The sequence below is a fragment of the Lucilia cuprina genome, chromosome 3 (genome assembly GCF_022045245.1).
Source record: "Lucilia cuprina isolate Lc7/37 chromosome 3, ASM2204524v1, whole genome shotgun sequence".
Taxonomy (NCBI): Eukaryota; Metazoa; Arthropoda; class Insecta; order Diptera; family Calliphoridae; genus Lucilia; species Lucilia cuprina.
The window spans coordinates 8894751-8921922 of NC_060951.1; the positions used below are offsets into that span (position 1 = coordinate 8894751).

The window sequence follows — 27172 nt, forward strand, 5'->3', positions numbered from 1 at the left end:
AGTCGTTCAAATTTCAAGTACTTTTTTTAAATCCTTTATAAAAAAAAGTAGTTTCTTTGAATTTTTTGTACTTTAACCTTAAAACTGTTGGTTTCCTACTTTCCAAACACTAGACCCCTTGCTGTTTTGTCTAAGCTACCAAATTTGAATAATATATATTATTATTTCTTGATCCTTAGCTAAAGTAGTTTAATTTTTTTCAAAATGTTTCCTTAAGCAGCCTTATGTGTTTTCAAGCTTGACTAATTACAAAAAAAGGTCAAAATTTCATAATTAGAAAAATATTAGTTAAGGACATTTGTAAAGATCACATAGCGCACAAAAATTGACATTAAAGTGACACATTTTTAAAATTTTGTCAAATTTGTATGTTAATTAAATAAAGATGTTTAAAAAATTAACCTTTTTTAAGACATAATTTTGAAAAATTTCTTTTAATTAGTTTTAAAATTTCTTTTGAATTCCTGTTAAATTTTTTTTTATTAATTTTTGGGTTATTTCATTTCATTTTAAAGTTAAATTTTTTATATTATTTATTTCTCCTTATAAAGGTGATCATTATATTAAAGGGCACATTCAGACTATAAAGATCATTAGCTTTAAGCAGCAGCTGTTTATGGCAGACGGCTGTCTCTTGACGTCTGTTTCTTTTTTACATATATAAACCATAATTTATACTGAACTTGTAGTTATTTTTTTTGCTCAGTAGTGGGTCTTTTTTTTAAGTTTTGTTTTTATTGAAATTCTTTTTTGCGCTTGCTTTACACACTTTGTTTTGCAAACCCAATTAAACTGATGACGCATGTCATTTGTATGTAAAGTAAGTAAATTTTTTGAAACTTTTTATAAAAAAAAAAAAAAAAAAAAAAAAAACACCAAAAGGTGGCTGGAACTGCTTTCGCTTAACAAATTCTTTATTGTTTTTTTTTTTTTAACATAAACAATTGTTAAACAATCACTATTTTGTTGCTATTCTATAACTTTGTTAAAAAAAAAAAAAACCAAATTGCAAATGTTGTTTAGTTAAGCAAATTATTTTTTGTTTTTTATCTGTCATCATTTTTTGTTTTTGCTAAACTAGGAGTTGACAATAAAGTACATGTACATGCAACCTACCAACCCCCTTTTGTTAAATGGAAAACACCCTCTCGTGCTAACTATGCAATTTACTAGTTACGGGTTCTTTTTGTTTTGAACTTTGAAAGTTGTCATGGAAAACTTCTTTAATAAAAGAAATTATAAATGTCACAATAAATAATGTTTATGGTCTAATTTTGAAAACAATTTTAAAAACAGTTGCTATAGTCTAGACTATAGACTAGAATATAGACTAGACTATAGCCTAGAGTATAGACTAGATTGTAGAATAGACTATACCCTAGTCTATAGACTAGACTGTAACCTATACTTAAGACCAGACAACAGACTAGACTGCAGACTAAAGTGTAGAGTAGACTGGACTAAATACTAAACTATAGACTATACTACAGAAGAGACTATGGAAGAGACTATAGACAGACTAGAATATGGACTAGACTATGGAGTATACTATAGACTAGACTATAAACTAGACTATCGACTAGACTATAAACTAGACTATGGACCAGACTATAGACTAGACTATAGACTAGACTATAGACTAGACTATAAACTAGACTATAGACTAGACTATAGACTGGACTATAGACTAGACTATAGACTAGACTATCGACTAGACTATCGACTAGACTATCGACTAGACTATAGACTAGACTATAGACTAGACTATTGACTAGACTATAGACTAGACTATAGACTAGACCATAGAGTAGACTATAGACTAGACTATAGACTAGACTATTGACTAGACTATAGACTAGACTATAGACTAGACTATAGACTAGACTATAGACTAGATCATATAGTAGACTATAGACTAGACTATAGACTAGACTATAGACTAGACTATAGACTAGACTATAGACTAGACTATAGACTAGACTATAGACTAGACTATATACTAGACTATAGACAAGACTATAGACTAGACTATAGACTAGACTATATACTAAACTCTAGACTAGACTATAGACTTGACTATAGACTAAAATATAAACTAGACTATAGACTATACTATGGACTACACTATAGACTTGACTATAGACTAAAATATAAACTAGACTATAGACTGCACTATAGACTAGACTATAGACTAGAATATAGGCTAGACTATAGAGTAGACTATAGACTAGACTATAAACTAAACTATGAACTAGAATATAGCTCAGACTATAGAGTAGACTTTAGACTAGCTAATAGCCTAGACTATAGACTAGACTATAGACTGGAGTATAGAATAGACTATAGACTAGATTATGAACTAGACTATGGACTAGATTATGAACTAGACTATGGACTAGACTATAGACTAGAATATAGACTAGACTATAGACTTGACTATAGACTAGACTATGGAATAGACTATAGACTAAAAAATAAACTAGACTTTAGACTAGACTATAGACTAAAATATATACTATACTATAGACTAGACTATAGACTAGACTATAGACTAGACTATAGACTAGACTATAGACTAGACTATAGACTAGACTATAGATTATGAACTAGACTATAAACAGGACTATAAACTAGACTATAGGCTGGACTATAGACTAAAGACTATTTTATAGACTAGACTATAGACTAGACTATAGACTAGACTACAGACTAGACTATAAACTAGACTATAGACTAGATTATAGACTAGACTATAAACTACAATATAGACTAGAGTACAGACTAAACTATAGACTAGATTGTAGACTAGACTATAGCTAAGTCTAAAGACTAGACTGTAGAGTAGACTATATCTATGCCTATAGACAAGACTTTAACCTGGACATAAGACTAGGCTATAGACTAGAGTATGGACTACACTTTGTACTAGACTATACACTAGACTTAATACTAGATTTTACACAGGACTATGTACTAGACTTAGACTATATATTAGACCATATACTAGACTAAAGATTATACTAAATACTTGAGTAAAGACTAGACTAGAGACTAAGCAGTAGACTAGACTACTTCCTGTTACAGTTCATTAGTTAATTAAATAATTAGTTTGTTTCATCGATATATGAAATTCTTTTTATAACTTTACTTTTGAGGAAACATGTTTTGAAGTTTTCTTCCCAAAATACCAATTTTCTTATTGTTTACCTAAATTCCTTTTATTTACAACTCTGTTTTATTGTTTATCTACTAACTACTCAAAGAGAGGGAGCTTGCTCTTTTAAACTCACGAGTTTTTTCTACTTTAATAAGAGAGCAGTCAGTCAATGTTTATTATTACTTTTGTTTGTATTTATTAGTGCATCTTTTTGTGTAATCTATACTCTGTAGATTGCCAGATTTATATAAGGAATTTTAAAGATAATTTTTATTGGTACCCTCTACTCATCCCAATAGATAAAGAAAAAGAATGAATCATTTCTTAGAGAAAGTTTAAAAATAAGAAATTTGAAAAGTAACGTTATATTATAAAATGCAATTTTGAGAAGGCTTGTCTTGAGTTCTACTCTTTTTAGAGGTGGTATAGTGTTCGCCTTCGTTTTTGATACTGTTAGTTAAACTTTCTCAATTTATATAATCGGCTGATATCGACCTAATTGCCTTCTGGTTAAAGAAAATTATATGGAAGTCTCATTCAAACTAAGTTGGAAATTTCCACTTTCCTTTTAAATTCCCATCTGGCAGCATATTTTCCTCCAAAAATAACTCACACACACACTAACTCTCCAGTTAACTCAATGATCTTATAAACCAAGAGAGCTAAATAAATACTCTCTTGGTTTTTATACTCGTTTAACGTTTTACTCATTACGTTGTCTATAAGAATTGAGTGAAGTGATGGCGCAATTTGAATTGCGTTTTCAGTTGAGTGCGGTTGTTCATTAAGAGAAGTTTTGATATAAAACGATAAAGCGTGCGAAGTGATAAAATAAAATATATATAATAAGAAAAATTAAATAAATATTTGAATTAAGAATTCAAAAGATATTTTAAAGAAAATTTTATATATTAACATATAATACTAAAACAAAATAAAGTTTTAAAAGAATTTAAATGTTTTCTAAAAAGCAATTTGGCAGCTAACTTGATGAAAAAAGAAGTATTTCAAAGTTTAGTGGTTTTGTGGAAGAAGTTGTACAGCCAGTTTTTTTTTACAATTTGGATACACAGAGCAGTGGAGAAGAGCTAACTAAATGATAGTTCTAGTAATAAAATGCTTAAGAATTTTAAGAAAATAATATGAAATAAAAACCAATACAAGTGGAAAAGAAAAATCTAATTTATTAAAAAAAGTAAAATTTAAAAAAAATTTAAATTTAAACAAAAAGTGGCCATATTATAGAAATTATAAAAAAACAAAACTTGTAAAGCAAAAATTTAAAAAAAATACAATTTTCTATTTTAAAACAAGTAAAGTTTACAATAGTTATTAACAAAAAAAATCCAAACCAAAATCACTGTTGCCATATATATCTAAATAAAGTGTTGAAGTTATTATTTGTTTTAAAGAAAAAAATCCCCCAAAAAAATATGTGGCATTGTAAAAATAAATATAATTTTTTCTAAAAAACAAACTACTGAAAATCAATAAAAGAAAATGTTGCAGTCTTTGGATACTACTTCCTTAAATCGTTCCAATACCTCTTTGTCTTCTGTAACACCCTCTACGCCCACTACTATTAGCTCCAATACAACAACATCTTCAGAGGAAAAACAGCAACGTCGTAGATCTACCTTTTATGTGCCCTTGGTTATAGAAGACGACGAAGAAATCGAAACCTCTGGCAAGCATAACGACGAAGTTGATAAAAACTCCTCCAGTGGCAGTTTGTCCAGTTTAGCTGGTCATTCTACTAGTAGCAAGGATTTGAAAAACTCTAGCAATATAAATCTAAAGAAATCCTCTTCAACCATTTTCAAAACCAGTGGTAATAAACAGATATCGGGTTCGCCTAGAAGTGCCACCACTTCGGTTAAGGTTACTACTCTGCTGTTTGAAAGAGCCAATAGTACTTTGGGTTTTAGCACCACTTCTTCCAACTCCTCTACCGCTTCTTCGGGCTATAGAAGTGGTAGTTCTAAGAGTTCTAAGAAAATGGCTCCACCCTGTGGTTTCAATTGGAGTTTGAGTGGGGTAACAGATGATATGTCGGCCGATTTGGATGATGATAGTGATGCAGCAGAGTTTATTATAGCCATGCATAAAAATAAGACTCCCAAGTCCACTATAAGCACTACCCCGGTTAAGGAAACTTCTTCCTCTAACACGACTCTTAACAGTAACAAGAGATCTAGCAAAACGTCTTTAAGTTCGGCCAAGACCTCAACCACCAATAGATTAAGTTCAACAAGTAATAAATCCCTACTGCAGACCAACAACAGCAACAATCATTCCACTCCCATAGCCAAACAAAGAGCTCAATCGCAATCTACAGCCAGAACTAAACGCTATGGTATAGTTTTAAATGGCCTCGATGACTCAAACTCTCCCCGAAGCTCTTTGGGATCCACAATATCCGAACAATTAAACACAACCGAAGCACGCAAATCCTCTAGCTCATATAAAAGTTCCTCCTCGAACACACAAAACAAATGGCCTTCCCCAGCGCCAAGAACACAATTTAATGACGAAAATGATATAGTGGTAACCCCCAATACAACAACGTCATCAATTCATACACAACGTAATAGTAAAACCAATACAAAACAAACCCCCATTAAAATGAGAGACAACAGTACAGCGACTCTTAAGTCAACAACAACAGCGACACCAACAACACCAATACAAAATTGCAATACGGAATACGATGATGATGATGATGACGATGATTCAGAGATAAGTCGCATGCAGACCAATACATCGACACCCATTAAAATGATGAAATCACGCTCGCGTACCAATATCTTATCAGTACCCACAAACACCAACAACTCTGCCTCACCCTCCTCCTCTTCGTCTTCTCAAACGTCTACGTTAGCTAAGGCGTCTAAACATCTACAAAGCTCTGAGCAAAATCTAATCAATGTCGCCAAAATAAAAGCTTCCACTTCAAATACTCATACTAAACAAACCACTAACACTATGGCATCTACCACTACACCCACTAAGACGATGTCTAACAATATGGTTACATCTACTCCCTGTGTTTTGCGTATTAAAGCGAAAACATTACCGCAAAATTTATCACCCTCAGTTGCTTTAAAACAAGGTGAAGCATTAGATCACGCCGCTTCAACCTCTACCACAACGGGTACGTCTAATAGTATAAAATCGAAAAAATCTCCTCTAGAAACGTCGGCCTCTTTAAATCGTAAATTTGGTGGCAGTCAAGCGTGTCATTTGAATCGTGATAGCACAAAAAATGCCAAAACTAATACAATTATAACCACAGCATTTCCACCCAAGAATCTGTTTCTCTTGAAATCTACTCCAAAATTAACAAATTCCATGTCCTCTAATTCCGATAATTCACTAACCTCACCACCGGCTGCCAATAATACCAAAAACTATCCACCACATCCTCATCAAATAACCTCACCTGCCAAAAAATCTCTTTCCTTTATACGTCGTGCCCATTCGACTAAGTTATCGCGCAGTAACTCGCTTTTAAAATCCATTGCCTCTCAACATCAGCAGCAAATGCATGGCTCGAATGCTGGCACTAACTCCTCTACGGGTTCTACTTTTTGTACCGGTAGTTGGGGTAAAGATTTCTATTTACAATACGATGTCTGTCCATTGGCACTCGATGAATTGGATTCATATTTTCGTGCAGAAAAATGTTCCGAACTTATACGTGAACGTTTTAAAATATCCGATGTTGTTTCGTCGTGCACGACAAATGAGGAGAATTGTTCGGCTACGGAGACATTGATACAGGATAATTCGAATGCCTCATCGATGGGAGAGGGTACTATACGTAATATTGATAGTAGCTGTAGTAGTCCCTCGGATAAGGAACAGTCACAGGAACATCATAATCATTTACATGGTGATGATGATGACGATGATGATGCTGGACATCATTCGGGTAAGTTTCGAAATGTTCTAAATGTATAATATAAAAGTGAGCTTAAACTAAAGAATTGAGGATGTCTAGATATCGTGTCATAACACCTGGTTTTTGACACATCATTATCGCCATTTATGTTTAGTTTTAAATTATTTTCTAAAATTTCTTCTTTAAATTGTTTTGTTTTCATTGCATTTCATTCAAAATTGTCACATTTGTCATTAACTGTCATTAACTGTCATTTGATCTTTGTTTTGTCATATTTATATCTTAACAATTTGTCAATAACTATAATGACATTTACTCTCTCGCTCTTTCGCACGCCGTTTGAAATATTTGTAAACATTCCGATAAACTTTCTAAAGAAATTTTAAATAAAATTATTTATCTTCTATTTAGAAAAAAAGACATTTATTTTCTTCTTAATAAAAGATTAAAGTAGATCTCTTTAAAAAACTACAGATAATAATTTGTTTGTCAAAAAATGTATATATCATAAACATCAGCCATATTTCTTAAGAGTTTAAGTTACATGTATGGAATCTTTTATTTTTTGGGAATTTTTTTTATCTTATTTTCTTTTTACTTTAATATTTCTCTATTTAATTTTGAGTTTTCTGTACGTTTTTTTTGTTTTTGTTTTATTATCAGTTTAAAACCAACAACACATTTAACCTTCTCCAATGATTGATTACCAAAAACTATAGCTACAGCAAAAACAACATCATTTTAAGAAGAATAAAAACAACTTTTGTTGTTGTTGTTGCTGTTTTAGTTTACGTTATTTACCTTTTCTTATTTTCTACTCTGTATACAACACTGCACGTTGCTTGTTCTTTGTTTTGTTTTACGTTTTATGTTTTTCTTTTTTTTACTTGTTAATGTTAAAGAAAAAATTGTTAATCATTTTTATAAAGGTAGACTAGAACAGTTCAATGAGTAAAGTATTGTAATAAGGGGGAAAAGAGAGGAAGAGAGTTAGTGGTAATACTGTAAAATAATAACAAAACAAAACCACAAATAAAGGTGTATGCACAAGAATGATGTCTTACTACAGGCATGGAAAACTGAAATTTAAAAATGGATAATCGAAAACAAAAAGGGTACTTTTTTGAGTTATAAATTAATGTTTTTGTAGAATAAACTATATATAAGTTTAGTTTATTGGAAAATTTGTTTAGTAGACTTAATAGACGAGATTAATAATATAAACTAGACAATAGCTTACACTATAGAATAGACTATAGAGTAAACAATAGAATAGACTATAGACTAGACTATAGTATACACTGAAGCCTAGACTATAAACTAGAAAATAGCCTATACTAACTAGTCTTTAGTATAAACTATAGACTAGACTAAAGACTAGACTATAGACAGGACTATAGACTAGACTCTAGGCTGGACTATAGACTAAATTATAGACTAGACTGTGGAGTAGACTATAGAATAGACTATAAACTAGACTATAGAATAGCCTATAGACTAGACTATAGACTAGACTTTAGACTAAACAAAAGACTAAACTATAGAATAGATAAATAATAAACTATAGACTAGACTAAATAATAAACTATAGACTATACTATAGACTAGGCTATAGACTACACTATAGACTAGATTATAGACTAGACTATAGACTAGACTATAGACTAGACTATAGACTAGACTATAGACTAGCCTATAGACTAGACTATAGACTAAACTTTAGACTAAACTATAGAATAGACTAAATAATAAACTATAGACTAGACTTAAGACTAGACTATAGACTAGACTATAGAATAGACTATAAACTGGACTATAGACTGGACTATAGACTAGGCTATAGACTAGACCATAGACTAGACTATAGACTAGACTATAGACTAGACTATAGAATAGACTATAGACTAGAGTATACACTAGACAATAGACTAGACTAGAGTATACACTAGACTATAGACTAGACTATAGACTGGACTATACACTAGACTAGGGTCGACTATAGACTAGACTATAGACTAGACTGTAGACTAGACTGTAGACTAGACTACAGACTAGACTGCAGACTAGACTATAGACTAGACTGTAGACTAGACCATAGACTAGACTGAGACTAGACTATAGACTAGACTATAGACTAGACTGTAGACTAGACTATAGACTAGACTATAGACTAGACTATATACTAGACTATAGACTAGACTATAGACTAGACTATAGACTAGACTATAGACTAGACTATAGACTAGACTATAGACTAGACTATAGACTAGACTATAGACTAGACTATAGACTAGACTGTAGACTAGACTATAGACTCGACTAAGAAATTTTTGGGTTTGATGCGTTTTTCGTGACAATTCACTTTAAAAAATAAAAAACTATAAATTTTTACTTTTTAAAAATAGTAATAAAATACTACTTTTTTAAAAAAACTGTAATATTTGGGAAAAATGTGTTATTTTAGACAATTTAAATATCAAAATGAAATTTTTTAAAGAAATTGTAAAAAACTAAGAAATTTTTTTAAATAGTAGCGAAAAATACTACTTTTTTTAAAAAATAAATTTTTTTTATTTTTAGTAACAATTGATGTTAAATGAAAAAATCTAAATATTTTTACTTCTTAAAAATAGTAGTAAAATACTACTTTTTTTAAATGTGTAATATTTGGGAAAAATGTTATGAAACGTGTTATTTTAAACAATTTAAATATTAAAATGAAATATTTTTAAAGAAATTGTAAAAAACTAAGAAATTTTTGTAAATAGTAGTGAAAAATACTACTTTTTTTTAAAAGGAAATTTTTGGGTTTTTTGCTATTTTTAGTAACAATTGATGTTAAATGAAAAAATCTAAATATTTTTTACCTTTTAAAAATAGTAGTAAAATACTACTTTTTTAAAATGTGTAATATTTAGGGAAAAATGTTATGAAACGTGTTATTTTAGACAATTTAAATATTAAAATGAAATATTGTTAAAGAAATCTTGAAAAATTAAGAAATTTTTGTAAATAGTAGTGAAAAATACTACTTTTTTAAAAAATAAATTTTTGGGTTTTTTGCTATTTTTGGTAACAATTACTTTTAAATTAAAAAAATCTATAAATTTTTACTTTTTTTAAAATAGTAGTAAAATACTACTTTTTTTTTAAAAAATGTTGCTATTTGAGCTAAAAAACGTAATTATTAATTATTTTAGGTGATTTAGTTAATATATACGAAATTGTTTAAAAATTCTTAAAAAATACTACTTTTTTCAAGAATTTATCTAACGATTTGTTACGTTTTTTTTTTCTTTATTTGTTTATGAAAATTCTTATTAATTCTTATTCATTATTTGCAAACAATTTTATAAAATGATTAGATAAGCAGTAATATTTTAAAACAACTACATATACATACGTAGCGTTTGAAATATAACGAAATACGTTTGTAATTAAAAATCGAATATAAAAAACATAAACAAATCATTATTAAATATTTATTAAAAACGTAATAACTTTAAGCTTTTTTTGTTGCCATTCATTTAAAAGTTTTGTTGGTAAATTTAACATGGAGGTTATGTCTATTATATTTACAGACCTACTTTTATGTTGTTATTTAAAATTTAGCTTTTTTTAAAGTAATTTTCAAAAACTCTTTACCCTCCCCGTTTTTCATTACAAGTTGTTTCTTTCAAACAATAATAATTCGTGACCAATTTTTTTTGAAATTTTCAACTGCATACATATGTAGTTTACAATTGTTTAGTGTTTTATAAGTGTTTACATTTTTGTTTAACATTACATTACAATTTATTGTAAAATACCTTAACCTGGTTCCATTATATAAAATTGAGTTTTTAAGGGGCTTAACTTAAGTTTTTAACAAATCATGGAAAATAATTTATGAAAAATTATTAACTTCCAAAAAAAGTTTAATAATATGTAAAAAACTTTATTCGGAAACAATTTTCTAATGTTCCTAAAATTAAACTATTTAAGTTATAAAACTTTTATAAACCCAATTTAAGTTTATAAGAGTGTAAAAACAATGTTTGAGGTTGCTCTACATATTAAAGCATAACTCAAGAACTATACAACCGATTTGTTTAAAATAAATAACAGTAAATTCTTAAATAAATTAGCTTTCAGTCAAGTCCTAATTATTTCTTGATTTGCTTTTTAGTCCTAGAAATATCTATTAAGAAAGTTTGAAAAAAATTTAAAGTTAAATTGAAAAAAATTTTCCATTTTCAAAAATTCGTTAAAAATCAAAAAGTATACAAAATGTAAACTTTTTTGAAAAAATATGAAAGCTTATAATGTTGCAAATCAAATGCTATATAATTCATTAAAATCCATTACGAAATGTTTATTTTATCAACAATTATATAAAGTTAGTTCGTTTTGTTAGAAAAGACATATTGAAAATTTTTAAAATTTAAAAATTTTTTAAAAATCGAAAAGTATACAAAATGTTAACTTTTTATCAAGAATATGAAAGCTTATAATGTAGCAAATCAAATGATATATAATTTATTAAAATCCATTAACAAATTCTGATTTTATTAACAGTTATCTCAAGTTAGGTCGTTTTGTTAGAAAAGTCATATTGAAAATGTTTGAAAATTTAAAAAATTCTTTAAAAATCGAAAAATTTACAAAATGTTAACTTATCTATAGAAATATGAAAGCTTATAATGTTGCAAATAAAATGATATATAATTCATTGAAATCCATTAACAAATGTTGATTTTATTAACAAATATCTCAAGTTAGGTCATTTTGTTAGAAAAGTCATATTAAAAATGTTTGAAAATTTAAAAAAATTCTTTAAAAATCAAAAAATTTACAAAATGTTAACTTATCTATAGCAATATGAAAGCTTATAATGTAGCAAATGAAATGATATATAATTTATTAAAATCCATTAACAAATGCTGATTTTATTAACAATTATCTGAAGTTAGGTCGTTTTATCAGAAAGAAGAAATTGAAAAATTTTTAAATTTTAAAAATTCTTTAAATATCGAAAAGTATATAAAATGTTAACGTTTTATCAAGAATATGAAAGCTTACAATGTTGCAAATAAAACGATATATAAATTGTTGAAATCCATTAACTAATGTGGATTTTATTAACAATTATCTCAAGTTAGGTCATTTTATTAGAATGAAGAAATTGAAAAATTTTCAAATTTTACAAATTCTTTAAAAATCAAAAAATTTCTAAAATGTTAAGTTTTATTTAAGAATATGAAAGCTTATAATGTAGCAAATAAAATGATATACAATTCATTGAAATCGTTTAATGAATGTTATTTTAATTAACAATTAAGTAAAGATAACCCATTTTGCCAAAAAATAAAAGTTAAAAATTTTTAAATTTTTAAAAAAATCATAAAAAATCGAAAATGAACCAAAATGTAAATCTTTACCAAAGACCTTAAACCTAAATCTAATGTCAATAAAATGACATATATTTTCTTAAAATTGGGTGATTAATAATGACATTACACTCAATTTAATTTAATTACATTTAGCTAGAAAAGCAAACTTACAAGTTTTGAATTTTCAAAAATTCTTCAAAAATCGAAAATGAACCAAAGTGTCATTCTATTGAAAGGTTTTTAAACATCGATTTAATACAATTACAATAAAATTTAATTCATCAAAATCATGCAATAAATATTGATGTTATTCACAATTATGTGAGATAACTCATTTTGCTATAAATGCAAAGAGAAAAAATGTTTTAATTTTAAAAAAATCATAAAAAATTGAAAATGATTTCGAATTGAATTAGATTAAGGGAGTTGAAAGCTATGTAGCTGACAAATCAAATGATATATAGTTTTTATAAAATTGGGATATATATTTTAATTTTATGTCGTTTTTAGTAAAGTTAGAAAATTTTAGGGTTAAGACAAATTTGAAAAATGTTTAATTTTTAAAAATTCATTAAAAATCGTATATGACTCAGAATTTGGATTGGATTAATGAATCTGAAAGCCTAATAGGTGGTCAATAAAATGATATATAGTTTCTTCAAATCGGTATAGAAATGTTGATTTTTTGTCGATTTTAATAAAGTTAGAACATTTTTAAGGGAATGACAAATTTGAAAAATGTTTAATTTTTAAAAATTCATAAAAAATCGTATATGACTCAGAATTTGGATTAGTTTAAAGGATCAAAAAGCTAAATAGGTGGCAATTAGAATGATATATAGTTTCTTCAAATCGGAAAATTAATAATGATTTTATGTCGATTTAAGTGAAGTTAGAACATTTTAAGGGAAATGTAAATTTGAAAAATGTTTAATTATCAAAAATTTATTAAAAATCGTATATTACTCCGATATTGGTTTAGATTGAATTGCCTGAAAACTAAATAGGTGGCGAATAAAATGATATAGAGTTTCTTAAAATCGGAATATAAATGTTGATTTTATATTCATTTTAGTGAAGTTAAAACATATTACAGAAATGGAAAATTTAGAAAATGTTTAAATTTCAAAAATTTATTAAAAATCGTAAATGACTCAAAATTTAGATTACATTAATGAATCTGAAAGCTTAATATGTGGCCAATAAAATGATGTGTAGTTTCTTAAAATCGGTATATAAATGTTGATTTTATATCAATTCAAATAAAGTTAGAAAATATTACCGGAATGGAAAATTTAGTAAATGTTTAATTTTTAAAAATTCATTAAAAATCGTACGAAACTCAGAATTTGGTTTAGTTTAAAGGACTTGAAAGCTAAATAGGTGGCAAATCAAATGATATATAATTTCTTAAAATCGCAACATTAATAATGATTTAATATCGATTTTAGTGAAGTTAGAACATTTTACAAGAAATCCAAAGTGCAAAAATTTTTAATTTTTAAAAATTCCTAAAAAATCGTATATAACTGAGAATTTGGTTTAGTTTAAAGGACCTGAAAGCTAAATAGGTGGACCATCAAATGATGTATAATTTCTTAAAATCAGAACATTAATAATGATTTTATATCGATTTTAGTGAAGTTAGAACATTTTACAAGAAATCCAAAGTGCAAAAATTTTTAATTTTTAAAAATTTATTAAAAATTGTATATAGCTCAGAATTTGGTTTAGTTTAAAGGACCTGAAAGCTAAATAGTTAACCAATAAAATGATATATAGTTTTTGGAAATTGAAGTAAAACTATTGATTTTATGTTGTTTTAAAGGAAGTTAGAACATTTTTTTATTTTATTAACTTTTAGTTGCTTTAACATTTGCTGTCAAAATTTTATTATTCTAATAAACATTTCTAAATTAAATATTTGTTTAGACAGCTGTTATTTTGCCATATGTTTTTATTTACATTAGTTAAAAATATATTTTTTTTAGCAAAAGCTTTAAAATATTTTGCTTAAACTTGTGCCTTTAACTTAAGTATTTTATAGCTTTTTGCAATATTTTAAATTTTGTTTACATTTGCATATTTTGTTTATAATAAATTTTAACATTTTAAATGTTAGATAAAAAAAAAACTAAAAATAATATAAATTTTTAAATTAACAACTTTCTAAGAAATATGAATCATTAATAAACCAAAAAAAATGTTGAATTTTTAAAACGCAAATTTATCAAGTATTTGCTTAATATTTATTAACAAAAAAAACTGTTTAATTTTGCAAAATTTTTTAATAATTTTAAAGAATTTTTTTATATAAATTATGAAATAATTAGTTGTGTTATTATTGGGTAATAAAATAATCCCCTCTTTTTTCCCTAAACAAAGTTTTTTATCAAATATTTTTTTTTTAATATTTTAAAACTTTTTTTGTTATTTTACTGTTTTATAAATTAATTTTTGTATATTTTTTTTGTTATCATCATCATATTTTTTTTTCATTTATTTCATTAATTTTAGTTGCATGTGTATATTGTTTAAAGTGCTTAAGTTTGTAAAATTGTAGGTCAGTGTGAAAAAAACGCTTATTTGTTAAAAAAATGCTAGGGAAAGAAACAAAAACAAAAAACTGATAATTAAGCGGCTTTTTGTTTTTTGTGCAATATGTTTTTCTTTTCAACAAAACAATAATCTAGAAAAAAATGTTTATTACAAAACCAATAAAACTGATATTATTTGTTAAAATAATGTTTTTTTTTTAATGCCGCCCTTTAATTTAAAATCTTTTAGTTTTCAATCTCAAACTTTTCGTTTTTAAAGGGAAAAAGCACACGCTACAGTATTACCTACTGCTATTTAACTCTTTTGCTTTCATTCACTACTTTTTTCCTACTTTTAAAGGTCTTCATAGCAACCCTGTGTTTGTTGTCACTAAAGTTCACTTCACACGATCACACTTTACATACATACGTCTAAGTCTAATGAAAAAGTAAAATGAAATTTCATTCGTATAACAAAAAAGAGTCTAAAAGTCTTACGATTGGTTGTAAAACACTAACAAAGTAAGATGGAAACAGCTGTTTTACTTATTTTGTATGTGTTTACATAAAAATACATCCCTGATCTAATGCGACTTGCTGTTTTTTTTAATCATTTCAAAAAATGATTTCCCATTCGTATTTTCACTCAATGTTCGATGGTTTCATTATATATTGCTTTTAGACGATTCTATCTGTACACTTCCACACAAAATTTTGACACATTATATTACTTGTGTTGATCGTGTAAAGTCGTTTAACTCTGCTTGAAGTTGACATTTCATTTTTAGTACATATAACAAAACTGCATTAAAATAAACAAACTTCTAGTGTTAGACCTGGTTCACACTAGGAAACTTTTGATTTTTGTATGTGAAAGAAAGAGAAAGAAATATCAACAATCTCTTACTCTCACACACAAAATCAAAAGTTTCTCATCAAAAGTTTCCCAGTGTGAACCAGGTCTTACCAAAGCTTAGAATACAAAGACCTGCTTCACACTGGGAAACTTTTGTTGAGAAACTTACGATTTTGTGTGTGTGAGAGAAAGAGATGGTTGATATTTCCTTCTCTTTCTCTCACACAGAAAAATCAAAAGTTTCCCAAAAAAGTTTCCTATTGTGAATCGGGTCAAAGTAAAAACAAAACTCAGTTTCAAAGTTGCCAGATTTCAAAGTGTAGAAAAAGGTGTAACAAACTTGCTAATTCATTCCTGAACTTATGTCAAATTCACACGGACAGTTGAATTACTTAAATCGGTCTCTGAATCTCAATGGCCCATTAACCCGTTTCTCCGAAACATAATTCGTAAATCGTTTTGACAGTTCATTGCCATTTGTCTCTAGCCAATCAACACAAACAGCTGACTATGACAAATATCCGATAACAATTAGAGATGACATTTATTCATTCGTAATTCGAACACAATTCAAACTGAATTACGTACAGATGGTGTAGTTCACAGCTAAGTTTAAAATTTTGTATAGCCAATCATATCATTTAGTTTGTAAAGCCTTGGCTACATCAAATAATTGCATCATGTGAACGAGATATTAAACTCTATAATAAGAGCTGTCAGATTCCAAGTTGAACGGTATCAATACTTTACATGTGTTGTGTTAATACGTTGCAAAGTCCTGACAAATTTCCCCAACACGATTTCCTTTTTAAATATTAATAAAACGCGTTACAAACTCCCTTGTCCTTCACCGAACTGAAACTCTTTATTAAGAGCTGCCAGATCGTTGTTGAAATTACTTCAAGTTTGCTTTTGATCCAATATAAAATTACTTTCTCTGCTATCCCAAACTGCAACTCTGCACTAAGAGATGTGTCAATCGATGATTCATTTATTTTCTGACTTTATGATTACTAAGCAATTTGTAAGATTTCTTAAAAATGCCAAAAATCCTGTTTTCATTTGAAATCATTAAAAAAAGACTAATGACTAAAAAGTAAGCATTGTTTTATAATAAAAATTTCTTTGTTTCTTTTAAAAGAAAGACAAAAAAAAACGTTGAAATGTCAAAAAAACTCAAAGATTAAAAAGATTTATTATATTTGGCAAAGAAAAATTAAAAGGATTTATTGTAAATTCAGTTGAAAGTTGCAACTTTAAAGCTTTTAATCATTAAGAAATTAAAAAAAACAACAATTTTTAAATAAAATTTTCATTAGTAAGGACAAGTTAATTGTGTTTCATAAGGAATCAGCTGTTTTTTGTATTTGTGTGATTAAAATCTTTGTAGAAAGTTAGTTGGTACGTAACGTTAACGTTAGCTAGCTGATAGGTTAGGTTATATATACAGATAAGTAGATAGATAGATAGATAGATAGATAGATAGATAGATAGATAGATAGATAGATAGATAGATAGATAGATAGATAGATAGATAGATAGATAGATAGATAGATAGATAGATAGATAGATAGATAGATAGATAGATAGATAGATAGATAGATAGATAGATAGATAGATAGATAGATAGATAGATAGATAGATAGATAGATACATAGATGGAGTCTAACTCTACGTTGCGTTACGTGATGAATCAGCTGATCCTGTGTAAGTCGTTAGTTTAGCCGTAACGTTGAAGTTGCGTATGCGAATGAAACTGCAGAAAGTAGAATTCAATCCGTAATGTTAAGGGACAGCTTCAAAATATTAGAGAATGTCAAGCAGTATTTTATGTTTTCTTTTTGTTTTGACAAACAACAGCTGACAAATGAAAAACATTCATTAGTATTATTATGTTTTAATTAAGAAATCATAAGTTTTTTGCAAAAAAATATTTTTGCAAAAACTTTCGTTAATTCAGCTGTCATTTAGCTAATTTATTAAAGTTTCTCTATTTCCTTAAAATTTCACCTGTTTTCTTTTTTTTCTTAAATTTTATTAACAAAATCAATCCCCCTTAAAACAGTAGCTTTTTCTTGATATTGTGTGAAATGAAACAAAAAAATAATTATGCAAAATTTTTGAATAAATAAATTTAAACATAAATCAATAAAAAAAGCTTGAATTATAGTTCAAGTTTATTTATAAACAAAAAAAAACATAAATAATTAATAAAAAACCAAAAGCAAATGGCAAAAACAGGCAAAATATTTAACATAAACTTTTCAAGATTTGAAGAAAAAAAATCAATTTCTAATATTTTAAAGATTTTAATCTTAAACAAGCTTATAAAACAGCAACCAGTTTCAGAAAAAAAAGACATAAATAAAACAACAAGAAAAAAAATAGGGATTAAAATTTAAATGAAACCATAAACATTTAAACATGAGTCAGAGATGGACGTGTTTTTTTTTCTTCCAATAATTGAAACGAACAGGTTTTAAATGAGAAGTGATACAAAAAAAAGTTTTTTAACAGGAATTTCAGCAAAAATTCTAAGAATTATGCTTTTTTAAGGAATATTCTATAGTTTATAGAATAAGTTTAAGTTTTTTTTATTATTTAGTTAATTTGTTTATGTCAAAGTAATCGCTTTTGACAGATAAACGGAAGTTTTAAAATTTGGGGTTGTTTTATGTTTTAAACTATTAAAATGTGTTTTTCTACTTCAATTCAATTTGAAAAGGAAGTTGTTTAACTAAGCGGAACTTTAAATTACAGAAATTTTGAAAAAAAAAAAAAAAAAACATTTCAGAATTATAGTTTTAAGTAGAGGGTGTTTGAAACTAGTTTTATTGAAATGTTAAGAGGGAAAACATGTACCTGCTTATTTTATACAAAAAATATTTAAAAAACAGGTTTTCTTTCAAAAACTTTATTTAACATTTTAAAAGTTCTCATAATGCAATACTTTATAACAAGAATTCAAAACCTTTTTAATAAATTTGTTGTTGTGTCCCCTCTTTTATTCAATTACTATTAATTTATTATTCTTTTATTTCTTGAATTGTTTGTTAAATTGGTTGGTCATCGTTTTTCTTCTTTTTGATGACCCCATTATTTTATTAATCCAATGAGTCAGACAACAACAACAACAACAAACACATTTAAATGAACAATGACTTATTCTTCTTGTTCTTAGTGTTTGTTTTATGCAGGGGCATCATACTAGTTTGCTAATGCAAACCCAAATGAACTGTTAACTTCACGCAATGAACTTAACAGGCAGACACAACATAAATAAAGCAAAAATGGGCAAAAAAATTGCATAACAAAAACAATATAATAAAAGAAAACCTTTAAATTAATAATAATTGTAATATTTTGTAGTAATAGAAATGTTTTATTTCCTTTAAATAAGAAATCTAATAATTTGTTTGAAATTATTAACTAAAGTTTTTTTTTTAAACATCACGTTTTCTTTACAGCTGTTTATTTGTTTTGTTTCTAATTTTAGAATATAATCATAATAAATTATAAATATTAGTTTTAATATAAAGAAAAACAAACTAAACAATAAAATCTTTAGACACTAATAACACGCAAATTAGAGATTAGAAACTAATAAAGTTGTTGAACAAAAAAAAAACTATAAAATAAAACTTAAAAGGAAATGTTAATATCACTATTAATAGCACACCCTCTTAATAAGTTTTTAAAACTATTATAAAAGATTTTAAGAGATTTTTTTTTTAAATTTAGAGTTTAAATTATAAAATGATCATATAATTATCAAACAAAAACAAATTTTTATTGTTAATTTATTAAATTCATATGTTTAAAAGGTTAGATTTTATAGCTAACCTCTTATTTCAAAATATTTATATGAAATTTTATATATAGATCGAATCTTAACTTTCAGTTAAACATCTTAAATAATAAAATATTAAAAATTTATTTTAATATCTTAAAACTAGTCTAACTTGAACATAAGATTTGTCATTTAATAACAAGTTTTAAATCTTTCAAAATCTATTCTATTTAAACCAGCTGTCAATTATGCAATAATTTCAAAATCTTTAATACTTTAATTCAAACAACTTTCTGCTCTAAAACCAACGATAATAAGTTAGCAGTAAATAAATTTATTACTTTTTTTTCTTTAATCATAGTGCAAGCCAAAAGAACTCAAGAAAACAATTTCTAAAACAAATACGTGAAGCAAGAGCAAAAGAAAGCAACTTCCGCATTTTGTGGCACAATTGCTTTGCAACAAAATAATTTAGTTTTTATTAGAAACCATTTTCAAATCATCTATAATTTTCTTCTTTGTTCTAATAGTTGTGAAAGAAACTTTTATTTTTTTGCTAAATTTTGTTTAAGAAGTTGTAGTTTATATGATTTTTTTTGTTGGAAATTTATTTAACTATAATTGTGTTTTTTATTTATTAAAAAATGGGCACGTCCATCTTGACAATCATTAAAACACATTTAAATTTTCAAAACGTTTGTATTCGTGCCTATTTCGGTTTTGCTATGCTGCTTTTAGAAACAGTGTTGCCAATGTTTAGTTAATATGCGGCTAAGCTGTTTAAATACAATTGCAACCACAGACGCAAAGCTTTTTTTTCATAGAAAAACTCAACGGCAACATGACTTTTACAAGTCTACGCAAGTCAATGACAAATTAGCTGATTCATAACGAAGTGGAAGGTAGATAGATAGATAGATAGATAGATAGATAGATAGATAGATAGATAGATAGATAGATAGATAGATAGATAGATAGATAGATAGATAGATAGATAGATAGATAGATAGATAGATAGATAGATAGATAGATAGATAGATAGATAGATAGATAGATAGATAGATAGATAGATAGATAGATAGATAGATAGATAGATAGATAGATAGATAGATAGATAGATAGATAGATAGATAGATAGATAGATACATACATAGGTTTCTATAAATCCACCTTTAAATAATCGAACAATAAATCGTCTGTGATAAAAGTCGAAATGTCAACTTTGTTAATAAGAGTCGAAAAGTCGAAAAAAGGCGAAAAGTCGAAAAAATCGGAAAAAGTCGAAAACAGTCGAAAAGTCGCAAAAAGTCGGAAAAAGACGGAAAAAGTCGAAAAGTGGAAAAAAGTTGGAAAAATTCAAAAAAGTCGAAAAAGGTCGCAAAAAGTAAAAAAAAGTCGAAAAACGACGGAAAAAGTCGATAAGTCGAAAAAAGTCGAATAAGGTCGGAAAAAGTCGAAAAACGGCGGATATATTAAAAAAGTCGGAAAAAGTCTGTTAATAAAAGTCGAAAAGTCGTAAAAAGTCGAAAGTCGATAAGTCGAAAAAAGTCGAATAAGGTCGGAAAATGTCGAAAAACGGCGGATATATTAAAAAAGTCGGAAAAAGTCTGTTAATAAAAGTCGAAAAGTCGTAAGAAGTCGAAAAAAGGCGAAAAAAGTCGAAAACATTCGAAAAGTCGGAAAAAGTCGAAAAGTGGAAAAAGTCGGAAAAATTCAAAAAAGGTCGGAAAAAGTAAAAAAAAAGTCGAAAAACGACGGAAAAATTAAAAAAGTCGAAAAAAGTCGATAAGACGAAAAAAGTCGAATAAGGTCGGAAAAAGTCAAAAAACTCGAAAGACGGCGGATAAATTAAAAAAGTCGAAAAGTAGAAAAAACTCGATAAGACGAAAAAAGTCGTAAAAAGTCGAAAAAGTCGACTTTCAACTATAGAACCCTAATTCAAACATTTCTTTTCATAAACAATCTGCCCGTGTGATCGCATAACGGCGAAATTGCTCATGTGTGAACCAAGCAAACAAAAAATCGCAAGCTTAACAGATATTCCATTATATTGGCGATTTTGTCTATTGACAAAGTCTCTTTTTTATTAAACTTTCAAGTAGTTGTGTTGCTATTCCTATTCTAAACAATTTGCAAGTGTGGACATATAACGAAAGGAAATTATGTATTGTTATGTTATTGTCTAATTTAAATAAATAATAATAAAAAAATTATTATTTAAATGATTTCAAGAAACGTGTTAGAATTTCTCAAGTCTAGCTAAAATGGCGTAAATTTGCTTAAAAAGAACTTATGAATATGACCTTTTTTTTGAGTTTTTTTTTTACTGAAAGGAAATTGTATAAATTAGACAATTGTTGTTTGCGAATTTGAGGGAAAAAGTAAAATGAGGGTTAAATGATTAAGTAGATAATAGAAAATATAATAGATAAAGGTGTGGTTTAATAGATTTATTTGTCTTTTAATTAATGTAAACTTTTGATCAATAATAACTTCTTAAGTGTTATTTTAAAACTTAACATCATTCATTATTAGCTTAACTGTAAAGATTAAGTGTCTCCCTTTCACTAGTCTTGTGGCTAGTTCCTTTAACTCAATTAGTAGAATTTTCTTTTAAAATTGCTTCGATTTTTGTTTTTATTGTTATATTTTAAACATTTTGGTAACTTTTTAAAACCTTTTTAGTTTAAAACATTAATTAGTACTTTTGTTAATTAGATTTTTATTATTTTATACATTACACTAACATTACTGGTCTTTAAATACCTAAAAATCCCATAATCCCTTAAAATAAATCTCTTTTTATGGAATATTTCTATAAAAAGGTTCTTGTGTGTGGTCTTTTCGAAAAAACAAATCTTTATATTCAAGACCCTCGGTGTGTGTGTCTGACACTTTAAACCTCTTTCTTTGTTTTCGTTCCCTGTATTTGTTGTTGCTTTAAAAACCAATTAATTTTTAAACAATTATTTTGTTACCCTTAAAATGTTTACGTTTCTCTTTAAATCTACACCTGAAAAACAGCAGGAAATATTTGAAATATTTTGGTTTTTTAATAAAATTTTTTATTTATAATTTATTTGCTTAAATTATTTACATTTTTGTTTTTAAGCAATGGGTGCGTTTTGCTTAACCTAACAGCTGTTTCAATTATAAATCCCTTTATAAAGCCAATTATTTGTTGTTGTTTCTTCACGCAGTAGAGGGCGTTAACTAGGAAGTGTTTAAGTTCAGGAAGTCTGGAAATAAATCACACACAAATAATTAAACTGTCCATGTGAAGTGTTCAACATATAATTAGCAAAATGCCAACAAATTAACATTAATTTAACTACTTTTAAATGCAGTCATGAAGTTGAAAGATAATTTGATACTTTTTTTGAAATTAACATTATTTCACCCTAATTTTCTTACAAATATTTAAAATAAATTTTGTAATGGTTTCTGTTTAATATATTTTTATAATATTTGTTAAATTTTCTTAAAATTTTTATATGAACCCAAAACTAATTTATATTTTTCTTCCTCTCTCTCTCTCTTTGCAGGTATGTTTTCCATAAAATTTTGAAACTATTTTGTCATTATTTAGTAAGTAACTAAACAAAACTTTTATAAAAATAATCAAAAATAAGAAATTATAAGCTTTAAACTTGATCAGAGCTATTTTGAATGTCTTTAACATAGAAACTCATTATGCTTGCCAAATATTATTTAAAAAAGTCATATACCCCCCGGAGAAGCTTTTTTTTTCAAAATAAAACTTCAGATCTTATTCTTTACAACAGGATCTTTTTATTTTCTAAAATTATGATCTTTCTAAGCTTTAGATTAAGATTCTCTCTAAGGTAATCTTAACAGATCTTTCTACTCCCTGAGAATACTAAGATCTTCTCGTTATCTATATTCTATACTTTCAAAACTAGATCTCTCTATTGTAGGATCTTACTGTTATCTAGAATAAGACGTTTCTATTCTATCGAATATGATCTTCCTATGCTACGCTTTAGATTAAGATCTTCATATTCTCTCGAAAATAATCTTAAAAGATCTTTCCATTCTACATTCTCTCTTTATTCTATACGTTAGCATTACAACTCTCTACCTTATCTTTCTACTCTACATTCTCTCGATCTTAACAGATCTTTCTACTCCCTATAATACTAAGATCCTCTCGTTATCTTTATGCAATTCTTTTAAAACTCTCTATTGTAAGATCTTACTGTTATGTGGAATACAATGTTTCTATTCGATCAAATATGATCTTTCTATTATATAGAACAGGATCCTCATATTTTATAGAATTGTGATCTTTCTACGCTTTAGATTAAGATCTTCTCTCGAAAATAATCTTAATAGATCTTTATACTGTACATTCGCTCGATCTTAACAGATCTGTCTACTCCCTAGAATACTAAGATCCTCTCGTTATCTATATGCAATACTTTTAAAACTCTCTATTGTAAGATCTTACTGTTATCTATAATAAGATGTTTCTATTCGATCAAATATGATCTTTCTAATATATAGAACAGGATCCTCATATTTTATAGAATTATGATCTTTCTACGCTTTAGATTAAGATCTTCTCTCGAAAACAAACTTAAAAGATCTATTGTAAAAGGATCCTCATATTTTCTAGAATTATGACCTTCCTACGCTTTAGATTAAGATCTTTATATTCTCTCGAAGACAATCTTAAAGGATCTATTCTACATTCTCTCTTTATTATATACGTTAGAAGTACAACTCTTTATTCTCTTGAATAAGAATAGATCTTACTCTTATCTGACATACGATATTTCTATTCTATCGAATGTGATCTGTTTATTATCTAGAACAATATCTTTATATTTTCTAAAATATGACCTTTCTACGCTCCATATTAATATTTTAAAATATGACCTTTCTACGCTATATTAATATTCTCGCAAAGACAATCTTTTAAGATATTTCTATTATCTAAAATAAGATCTTCTCTAGAGCATGATCATTATTTTCTCAAGAATAGGATCTTCCTCTTCTCTAGAATGAAATCTTCTTGTTCTCTAGAATTGGATCTTAATTTTCTTTAGAATTACGTCTATGTTCTTCTCTAGAAAATAATCTTTAAATTATTATCTAGAATAAAATCTTCAAATCCTTTCTATTCTCTAGATTAAGATCTCTCTATACTATACATTAAGATCTATGATCTTGAATATGATCTTTCAGTTTTTTAGAATGAAATCTTCCTAATCTTTACAATTCACTTTTAATTTTCTTTAGAATATTGTATTTTTCTTCTCTAGAAAAGAAACTTTCTTGAATATGATGAAGATCATATTTAAGAAAGTTTATTTTATCTATTGAATTCTCTCATTCTCCAAGAAGATAATCTGTATATTCTCTACAACATACTCTTCTTATTCTCTAACAAAATATCTTCATATCCTTTAGAGTAGAATATGTTCTTTTATTCTATTCTAGAAATATGATGTTTTTATTCTCCTGATGAGATCTTCTTAGCCACTAGAATAGGTTTTTCCCTACCTCTAGAATAATATCTTTCTTTAGCTTTAAGATGCTTTAGAATGAGAATTAGATCTTAACATTCTCAAAATATAATCTCCTTATTCTCCAAATGATATCTTCTTATTCTCTAGAGCACGATCTTAATATTTTAAATAAAATATAAATTTTATCTTGATCATCCTATTCTTCTGAATAAGATGTGGAATAGGATCAGAATATGATCTCTCTATACTCCAGAATATGATCTCTCTATACTCCAGATAAGATCTTATTATCCTCAAGAATAAAATCTTCTTAATCTTTAAAATAAGGTATTTTTAAATACGATCTTTACATGAGATCTTTCTGGAATTGAATAGCCTCTAGAATAGAATATATTTTCAGGAACATCTGCTCTGCTCCAGATAAAATCTTCTCATCCTTAAGAATACGATCATTTTAATCTCTATAATATCTTATTTTTGTCTTTTTCTGGATCTTTTTATTCTTCAGAATAAGAATTTTCTAAATCTTATTCTCATATCTTCTAGAATAGAATATATTCTTCAGGAACAGAATCTTACTATTCTCAAAATATGTTCTTCCTCTGCTCCAGATGAGATCTTCTTATCCTCAAGAATACGATCATTTTAATCTCTATAATATCTTATTTTTATATTTTACTGGACCTTTTACACTTCAGAATAAGATCTTTCTGAAAATGAATCTTATTTTCATATTCTCTAGAATAGAATATATTCTCAGGAACAGGATCTTACTATTCTCTAAATATATTATTCCTCTGCTTCAGATCAGATCTTCTTATACACTGGAACACAATGTTCCTAATCTCTGAATACGTTAGACCAAATTTTGTACTTTGTTACCCATAAACCCAAGTATACATATCTTCATACCTCAGACTTCTTTATTTTTACCAATTCTCTCGCCCATGTTTCGAATACATGCCTCGTTGCTTTAGATGTAGATTTTTTTGTAATTTTCTTTAATAAAAATTCGTCAGATTATTTAGGTCAATCGAATAACATTACCCCACTAAAAAATGACAACGTTTATATTAATTCAAAGAATATTTATAAAATTAACATTTATTAACTTAATCCATTTACAAATAATTCTTGGTATTTTATATTATTACAGCATAATTATTTGATTATAATTTAGTTTTAATCATAATTCTTTGTCATTATTATTTTCTATTATTTCTCTTACAATTGCCGCAACAGTTTATGTTTAATGTATGTCATAACAGTTGTCTGCCATTTATGTCTTAACATTTTTTATATTTTCTTTTTTCCATTATTTATTTCATTGTTTTCTATTCCCATACTTCCTTGTGAATTTCTATTTCTGTCAAATGTTATGCGTATTTATGTATGTATTATAATTATTGTTATTGTTTTTGTTTAAAAAAACTAATCATAATCATAACAAATTATTCATATAGTGTTTAGCAAAAAAAAAGCATATTTTTTATTTATTACCCGCCATATTTATCTATAGTATGTCTTCATAAGTCTAAACAAGGAGGCGCAAATTGTTGTGGTCTTATGGCACCTTCTTGTTTTTGTTGTGTTTGGTTTTTTAGGGAACCTCTATGACTAATTTATATTTATTTATTATGGTTTTTATTTAACTTTTTTGGACTTTATTTTACCAATAACAAAGAGTTAACGAAATATTTGAGTTAAAAAAATAACATATTTTCTAAGAAAACAGGGTGCTAGGTCGATTATTCTTCTTTCAATTCATTATCTCAAAAAGGTGTTTTAAAGTAGATTTAAAAAATAAAAGTTTAATTGAAGACTGTTTGACAATTTCACATGTAAACATTATTTACAAGCGTAAGAAGCATATGGCAACTCTTTTAGTCCATAACAGCTGATTTGGTTTTACGAAATTGAAAGGAAATTAAGTTTTAAAGGTAGGAAGTCTAATCCGTAATAATGTCTATAGTCTAGTAAATAGTTTAGTCTATAGTTTAGACTATAGTTTAGTCTATAGTCTAGTCTATAGTTTAATCTATAGTCTAGTCTAAAGTCTAG

At 26.9% G+C, this 27172-nt stretch overlaps 1 protein-coding gene across 3 annotated transcripts in view; it reads left to right on the forward strand.

Annotated features, from left to right (window-relative positions):
- Positions 1–3916: 3916 nt before the first annotated feature.
- Positions 3917–27172, forward strand: part of LOC111686119 (ras GTPase-activating protein raskol) — a 63199-nt gene continuing 39943 nt past the window's right edge. For 2 of the 3 annotated variants that reach the window (XM_023448422.2, XM_023448423.2), the window contains exon 1: positions 3917–7091. In XM_023448422.2, the coding sequence (XP_023304190.2) occupies positions 4658–7091 (2434 nt within the window). In that variant the 5' untranslated portion in view covers positions 3917–4657. The remainder of the gene's footprint in view (positions 7092–27172) is intronic. The other variant, XM_023448424.2, reaches the window with a different exon arrangement.